The sequence below is a fragment of the Andrographis paniculata genome, unplaced genomic scaffold (genome assembly GCF_009805555.1).
Source record: "Andrographis paniculata isolate CXL003 unplaced genomic scaffold, ASM980555v1 Contig70END, whole genome shotgun sequence".
Lineage (NCBI taxonomy): Eukaryota > Viridiplantae > Streptophyta > Magnoliopsida > Lamiales > Acanthaceae > Andrographis > Andrographis paniculata.
This window is the reverse complement of record NW_026137607.1, coordinates 3074673-3083569: the sequence shown is the minus strand read 5'-3', so window position 1 is coordinate 3083569 and position 8897 is coordinate 3074673. Positions and strand designations below refer to the sequence as shown.

At 37.8% G+C, this 8897-nt stretch overlaps 1 protein-coding gene across 1 annotated transcript; it reads left to right on the top strand.

Moving 5' to 3' along the window:
• The first annotated feature begins 323 nt into the window (after nt 1-323).
• On the top strand, nt 324-6284 carry LOC127264472 (protein TIC 40, chloroplastic). The gene is made up of 14 exons (XM_051294019.1): nt 324-621; nt 1261-1372; nt 1535-1592; nt 1695-1712; nt 2395-2656; nt 2813-2919; nt 2991-3066; nt 3807-3885; nt 4374-4414; nt 4866-4911; nt 5173-5267; nt 5370-5473; nt 5610-5657; nt 5820-6284. Exons 1-14 carry the CDS (start codon nt 441-443, stop codon nt 5874-5876), a joined length of 1284 nt encoding a protein of 427 aa, XP_051149976.1. The 5' UTR covers nt 324-440; the 3' UTR covers nt 5877-6284.
• The last annotated feature ends 2613 nt before the right edge of the window (nt 6285-8897 follow it).

Below are 8897 nucleotides of genomic sequence, written 5' to 3'. Positions count from 1 at the left end.
AAACCGGACTTGTTGACTGTTTAAATACAATTGTGTTCGATTCGAATCAAATGCAGTCTTAGCTACATTAATATATTTTGTTTAAAATTTTAACTGCAGATAAAAAAAAAAATTAATCTTTTGTATAAAACTAATTTTGATGAATATTTTGTAACAAGACTAAAAATAAAAAATAGAGTTAAGTCTAGATCAATTTTAATTTATGCACTTTATCAAAATTACACAATCAAATTGGAATGAATAGGGGCGTAGCAGGCCGAGTGAGTGTAAGTAAGAGCGCTAGTCGCAAGATTTGGGCCTTTAAAAACTCCCACAGCTCTCACTGACTTTGTGTTTCTCTACTCTAGTCTCTCTTTCTTCTACCTCCTCTACTATTCTGAACACACACTCACTCCGCGCTTCTACCGATAAACTCATCCTTCCAATTAAGTTGCAGGGTTATGGAGAATCTCGGCCTCGTTTCCTCTCCAAAAGTTGTCATCGGCCTTTCCTCCAAACCCACCAGCTTAGTCTGCGGGACTCTTCCCAATCTACTACGGAAAAACCGCCCACGCCTCAATCCCACTCCTTCATTTAGGGTTTTCTCTTCGCTCCACGCTCCCAACGCCACCAAAACTATAGGTAATCCTTCCGCGCTCCCTTTCCCTCGTGTGCTAGTGACAGGCTTGCGGTATTATCGTCTATCATTTTTAAAATTGAAGTCCGTTGTGGTTTTAGTTGGGTAGGTTATTGCCTGAAGAAATTAGGCGAGGTGTTGCAGGTTTGTTCTGCGGGTAAAGGAATGCAATTTGAATGCTTAGTAATTAGCAGAAAAGTTTAGAAATTCCATTAAAAGCTTTGTTTTTGGTTGTAATAGTCTGGAAACTGGTGGAAGAGGTTTAGTGCTCTATTTTGGTCCATGTTCCTTAGGAATATTTTCTCATGGCCTAGTGTCACTAGAATGGAAACTCTGTAATTGCGTCTTATGATCTTAGAAATTTTGGAAGGGCTCTAGAGACAAAGCAATCTTTTAGACAGTTAAGGATCAGAGGAGAGCTGCTATTTAACTACAAAGCCAGGATTTATTTAAACTTTAACAACGTCCAAGATTAGTAAAGACCAATTTGCTTTGAAATTTTAACTTAAATGTAACCCTTCAATGTCTGTCCAGGGCTTCCACGCATGTTTTACACTATTGCCATCACTTACACCAATATTCCATTTTTCTTATGATTTTCTACCTTTTGACACTCTTTATACTTCTGCTTTAATTGTTTATAGTTTCTGAGAAAGTTGCAAGGGACTGTTTTGCTAGCATTGCTTCAGGTAGCCAGCAAACATCCTCAGTTGGTGTAAATCCGCAGGCTTCTGTGCCTCCATCTTCTTCTCAAGTGTAATAATCTATACACATTTGTTTTCTGCTTTAATTGATTTTGATCATTAGGTACATGTTTATCACCGGAAATATGGGTTTTGGTTTTTGTGCGGTCATTTACATGCTATCTTGAATTTTTCTTTCCTCGTTACTTATATTTTTCCACTTTTCTCAAAATAGGGGAACACCTCTCTTTTGGATTGGTGTGGGTGTTGGTCTCTCAGCACTTTTTTCATGGGTGAGTATAGATAAACTACTTATCATTATTCTACAGTTTATTCAAATCCTTCCATGTTTAGCGGGCTTAAACATCTGATTGACTACTTGCATTCAATTACAGGTGGCCGGTAGAGCAAAGGTGAAGGACTTGTTACAAATCCAATGATCCGTATTCCTTTTCGGAAATTTTCTTTTTGTGCATTGATATATGTGATCAAAGGTTAATTTGTCTATTCCACATGCAAGATTGAAAATTAATGAATTTTACATGATGCTTTTAACATCAGCGGAAATGAAAGTGGTGCTTAGTTCTGAAAAGGGAGGTAGGCAAAATTGATATCTTATTAAACATCTATTCTTTCCTCAAATGCACGGGGATGACGTTTCTTTGAGTTGAAAAGATGGTTGAACATAAAAAAATGGCTCATCATATCATACACTTGCCTTTTAGTCATCTAGGCAGTGGCCGAACTGAGAATCAAAATTGCTTGTGAATCCATTATGAAGAGTCTTACAGAAATCCAAATTGCTGTTGAAGAGGAGATTTTATAGGGACATTACTAGCAATGGCATACTGGTTTTCAGTTAAAGAAATCCAAATGGCATCTATGTTTTTTCTCATATTATCTCCTGATCTTTTTTCCCTTTCTGCTTTCTGCTAGTCACATTGAGTTAAGTCCATCTAGAAGCTTGTATACCTCATACTATATAAGAAGAAAACATCTAAAATGTAGGGTTATTGCATTTCGGCTGACATATTAAAGAAGAACAGTGTCCAATTCCATGTCTCTGATGTATTCTGCATTTTCTCATTGTTGCAGAAATATGCAATGGAACAAGCTTTCAAGACCCTTTCACAACAGATGAATGCACAAAATAGTCCATTCGGTAATGCTGCTTATTCACCTGGTTCATCATTCGCATTTCCACCAACTGCAACACCACCTTCAGATTCATCTAGAACCCCAACACCTGTGGCATCTCAACCTGTGACTGTTGATGTACCTGTGACCAATGTCAAGGAACCTCCATCACCAGCTGTTGAAGATAAAGTTGAACCAGAGAAAGAGTCAAGGAAATATGGTATTTCTAAGATCTTGATAGATGTTACTTTATTGCAGAAATCACAGGCATCTATGCTAATGAAAGATTGGATTTGCCTTTTTCTGCAGTCTCTTTCATTATGTCATAGACTCATATGTAACTTATCTTCAGAGTAAGCAATAGTTCCATTTGCAGCTTTTGTAGATGTATCACCTGAGGAAACATTGCAAAAGAATGATTTTGAGAACTTCAAGGATTCAATAAACTCAGAATCAATGAATGGCTCCCAGTCTCCAGAGCAAGTAAGATAAACTCATCTGCGTTTCTTTTGGAGTTGGTTATAGTACTTAGTAATTATGAATATTTTGATTAGTCGAACCAGGAAAAGTTTTTCCAAAGCAGCTCAAATACCAAACAGGAAACAGGTGCTTCAGACGGTCCCTTCGCTAGTAAGTTTTATTGTAATGCCACTTTGTGTCTGTTGTACTTGCAACAATTTATTTAGCTGTAAACGACACTTGAACATAAAATAAATGAAGCATATTTCTGTATACCTAGTCTCTATTTTGACTCTTTACTTTATTGTTGGTGTTGTAATTTAATTTTTTTTCCGTAATACACTCTAAAAGTTGGACAAATAGCCTGTGATAATGCTCAAAGCATATGATTATGAACTTAGTTTTCATTTAAATTTGAATTTGAAATAAATTTAGTAGGGCATTAGTAACCCCAACTACAGTTTTTTAGTGTTTGTGATAAATGTTTAGCATTTTTGCAGCTGATATAGGAACACAAAATATATGCTGGTAGGCTTAATATTGTCCCATTGTTCTTGATGCTTCTCTCTGTCTCTCTGTCTCTCTCTCTCTCTCTCTCTCTCTCTCTATATATATATATATATATATATATTCGAGGGTGTGGGTGCCGGTGCATATTGATATCTTTGAGGAAGCTTGTTCTTGTATTCTTAATAATTGGTTCAAAATTAATTACTACGAGTTATGATGTGCTTCATTTTTACTAGCATGTACTCTGGATTTTGTTTATTATGTCATAGTTTTATTAAGTTTATGTTTGCTGCTCTTGCTTTTGACACAAATTTTTCTTATTTTCTTTAAATCTTGTTATATCAAAGTAGACATTACTGATATAACATGCCAAGTAAATTCTTTATACTTTAATTGTACAGATAAAACAAGCCCTCTCTTATCAGTGGAAGCTCTGGAGAAAATGATGGAAGACCCAACAGTACAAAAAATGGTTTATCCGTAAGTTCTTCTCTTTCACATAATTAGAAGACATGGGCTTCTTTCAAGTTTTTTTCATTTTTATTTTTTTACACGCGGCAAAATGAATGTACCTGTGTTAATGTCCTAGGAAGTAGGGGCGTAATCTCACCATGCATATGGGGATTATACCTGTATCTGTTAGGTATTAACATAAATAGTAGATAATGCACCAGTGTAACAAAAAATTTTCAAGTATTTCTTCTGTAGGATGAACTATTTGTGATACTAAATTTTAATGTGATTTCAATTAACTTCATGTCATGCTTGTGGTTAGAAGATATGTCTTTCATGAATAGCTTTGGAAATAAACTTGATATTAATGTGTGCTCCTTACTTTTGGGTAAATGTTTAGGGTACAGAGATTATGGAAAAGCATTTGCACATTTAACTGGTTGTTGTTACTAGAACCAGAATTCTTGTGCTAGAAAAGTACTTGTCTCACCTATTATTGGATTTTACTGTTTCAGTTACTTGCCAGAGGAGATGAGGAATCCTACCACCTTTAAATGTAAGTTCAGTAACCTGTGACTAAAGTCTTGGGATACTCTTGATTTTCAGATCTCAGTAGTTTATTTGTATAAAAACTGCAATATTTCATTACCATATTCCCATTATGTTTCAACAGAGTCTAATGAACTGTGCTGATTCTTCTTTTTTGAGATGCTTTATCCAAAAGATAACTTGTTTCTAGAAAAGGCTGAACAAGTCAATGTTCATATTTTTAAGCAAATTTACTTATGTTTAGTGAACATGCCACAATCTTGAAATTTTCTGAGATGCAGCTCACTATATGTCACTGTTGGCCTATGGACCTACTGCCCTGTTATATGTGGATCTCATAAATTTTTCACATTTTTTTAATGAAGAAGTTGTGAATTGAGATATATCACAGTTTTGTTTTGATTTCTAGTTTTAATTTGGCCATGATAATTCTTAATGGCCATTGTGTAATGCTATAGGGATGCTACAAAATCCACAGTACCGTCAACAGCTTCAAGACATGCTGTGAGTATCCTCTATAATCATATATCTACGTTATATTCTCAGAAAGGTAATGGGAACCTTGGCATGTTATTATGAAATAAATATCTTATCTAATTTGTTGTTTTGTATTTATGCTTTCCCCTTCTGTCTCAGAAAAATAGAGCATGAGAGGGTTCAAATTAATTGATTTAATGACTTTCCTGTTGTGACACACTTGCTCCCTTTGCAATGTTTCTCCACCATATATTATAGTAGTTTGTCTTATCTGCTTTATATTGTCAGAAATAACATGGGGGGTAGCCCTGAGTGGGATAGCCGCATGATGGAATCATTAAAGAATTTTGACCTCAGCAGTCCAGAGATCAAGCAGCAGTTTGGTGAGTGTCACATTCATTTGGTTTAACAAAGAAAAAAAATGTTTAATGTAAGCTCCATGGTTATTGACTCCACACTTCAAATGTGTGGTTTGCTTATCACAGATCAAATAGGTCTAACTCCTGAAGAAGTAATTTCAAAAATCATGGCCAATCCAGAGGTTGCTATGGCTTTCCAAAATCCAAGAGTTCAAGCTGCCATCATGGATGTAAGAAACATTCCTTGGCTTTGCTTAGGCATTTTACAGAAATACATGGCCTTGGGCTAAATCCATGCTATAATTGCCATGTAGTTTACATTGGTGCTGCTTAAGAGAACTGATGTTTTACCTTATGTATATGCAGTGTTCCCAGAATCCGATGAGTATCGCCAAGTATCAAAATGACAAGGAGGTGAGATAATATGTAGCTAGGAGTCTTGCACATTCATTTGACTGAGATATTAAACCAATGACAAATCTTTCATTTTTGGTTCGATGTGGCTGGCTCTCCATCTCCAAGCAAATGTTTGAATCTCCCCACTAATCAATTTGTTTGTATAATTATGCTGGACAGGTCATGGATGTATTCAACAAAATATCAGAACTCTTCCCAGGGGCAAGAGGTCCTTAGTTCTCTTTCCTTGTTTCATTCTGTCGATAACAGCAGCAGGCATATTAAGAAGCTTTGGTTAGACACACTTAAGGTAAAGGAGACGAAATAAAATGCTCTGAGTCAACAATTTTCCTACCTGCCTTGTGCTAGAGCATACCATCAACTTTCAGACTTGAATGTCGGCGGCTTTGGCGAATCAACAAACATTGATGGTTTCTTCTTGCTTTGTGAGCGTGCGTGTGTGGTTAAAATAATAATTAAAAAACAAAAATAGTGAATTGGGAGCTAGATCACATTTTGTTCATAGCTTGTTTAGTTTGCCAGCTTTGATGCATAGAATTAGAAGCCTAATTTTGACATTGTTTTTTTTTTTTTTTTGGGCTTTTCTTAAAATTTTTTATTTATCATTTTCTGGATTTGAGGTTATTCTATATGTGAGTTGTTGGCATGTGCAGCTTCCATATTCTTGGTCCCCTAAAAATATCAGATCAATCTTTTATATGGACGCAACGAACTTCCAGGTCTCCTAGAAATATGCTTTTATATTTTTCTGCTATTTAAAAATATTTTTATTTTTTATTTAATAAGATAATATACTTGTCGATGTATTTTTTCAACAATAAAAAAGTAAAATTCCTATTTTCGAATTTAGCGCCTGAGGAATCTCTGTAGGATATATAAATACAGACAATTCTTTTGAATTTGATGTTGATTGAAGATGATTGAAGATAAAAAATCCGTATCTTTAAATATTTCTTCAAGAAAACGTTTCAGAACCGTTGTCAACAACCGCCGTCAATCACCCACAATGAAATATTTTGAAACGTTGTCTTTGCGGTTAAAGCAACCATCCACAAGGTCCTCCTCTGTCGACACGTGTCGTACACCGTCTCGCTAAACGCTTCTACTAATTCCAGAACTTAACTGACCCGACCGACCATTCCAGAGACTAACTGGTCACTAGACCAAACGACTTATTGGTCGCCCCATCAAGCGACCAACATCTGATCTCTCCAGACGATTCAATGGTCGCCCCAACCAAGCGACTTATTGGTCCGACCACAGATCTTCCGACTTATTGTTCCAGCCGCAAACCTTCCGACCTGTAGACCATCCGACCTACAGACTTTCCGACCTATGGACTATCGACCCGCTAACCAAACGGCCTGCCCATCCGACCGCGGATCTTCCGATCTGTCTATCCGACCGAGGATCAACCGACCTGCTTATCCGACTGCAGACCAACTGACCTGCCTATCCGACCGCGAACCTTCCCACCTGCCGATCCGACCGAGGACCAACCGACCGGACCAACCAACCTGAGCGCAAATTTTTCTCCTTTTTCACCCGACTTCGTGTCTAACTTCCTTTAAGATCCTACTATCCTTATTTTTATTATTATTATTATTTTTTGTGCGTAACAACTTGCCTCCTCCGCAAGACTCCTAAGCATCATTTCTCATGATGTTTAGGAGTTAGCAGGCCGTCATCCGAGGCCACGTCAGCCTCAGATCCGACCTTCATCTTTCAAGCTACGTTGGACCCGTCCTCCATTTATCGCGGACTGGTGTTGGCCTCCATGTTGGTCGATCTTGCACTACCATTTCTTCAGCACCTCCCCCCTGATAGAAGTCGTGATCGTTTTCTTTGAAAAAAGATTCTAACCTCCCTGCCTTTGATGCTAAACTGGCCAGATCTTGAACGTCGTGGGCCGTTAAAGCCTCCCGCAGTTGTGTATGCATATTTCGGACCACCAAATTGGTCATCTCGCTCTCCTCAATGATTGTCGGGCAATGTCCCTTTATTAATTGCATCCGCTCTATGAATTGGTAGGCGGTCTCCTCCGGCATTTGACTGATCTCCAGAAGGTCTGTGAGTGAGACTGTTGGAAAAGGAATAAAGAACCTTGCATGAAAGACCGCTTTCAAACCTTTCCAGGTTTGTATTTGTCCAGGTGGTAGATCGACAAACCACGAAAAAACTGTTATGGTAAGAGACAAACCAAATAGTTGCAGTTTATAAAAAGGATTATTACCGATCTCTCCTAACTGTGCTGTGAACCGACCAACATGCTCTATGGTGGAGGATCCGTTTTCTCCTGAGAAAACATGAAAGTCTGGCGGTTGATAATTCATCGGGAGAGGATACTCATTGATGATTCTTTCTGGAAATGACCTTTGATACGCCGGTCGGTTCACCATTTGCGGGTTCATTCCGAAATGCACCCACAACGCTTGAGCGATATCCTCCAAATCTATCCTGGGTGGAAAATCTTCCCTAGAGAAGGCTGGGATGAGATTATGAATCTGATATTCCAATCTTTCTTTTCTGGGGACGGTTGGCTCGTCTGGGATGGGATTATGAGCCAGTCCTCCCAATCTCTCTTCCCTTACGATATTCGGCTGAGTATTATCAACTCTTGGTCCCAAAGGAACATTATCTAGGACAGTTAGAGGAGTCTTCCCCATATCTGTTCAGTTGAAAGTTGTGACGCTTGGAAACGTACTATCAACGTATGTTGGCCCTGCAAACGTTGATCCTGGAAAGGTTGCCTGAAAGCGAGAAGGTGACAAGGCTGGAGGCATGTTTGAATGTAGGGTGAATCTAGAGAACGTCTGATCCAACATGTTCTGCATTAGATTTTTTTTTTTGTTCACGCAACATGTTCTGCATAACCAAAATTTGCTGATTGTTCAATTGTTGAACATAAGACAACCAATCGGTAGGTGGTTGGGGAATCTCCCCTGGATTTGGCATGACAGGTGGTGAAATATTTTCTCCCGCCGGTGCTGATGATGATTGAGGTTGTGAGCCTGCCATATTGATCTTTCTGATGATTCGGCCAAATCTCAGTCGTATGAAATTCTCTGTTGATGTAGGATCAACAATCTTATCTTTCTCCCACTGTGGTCGTCAATTGTTGATGTATTTTTTCAACAACAAAAAAGTAAAATATGAAAATAGGAAATTATCTTCGAATTTGATATATTTAGCGTCTGAGATTAGGAATCTCTAAACACTGTAGGATATATAAATACA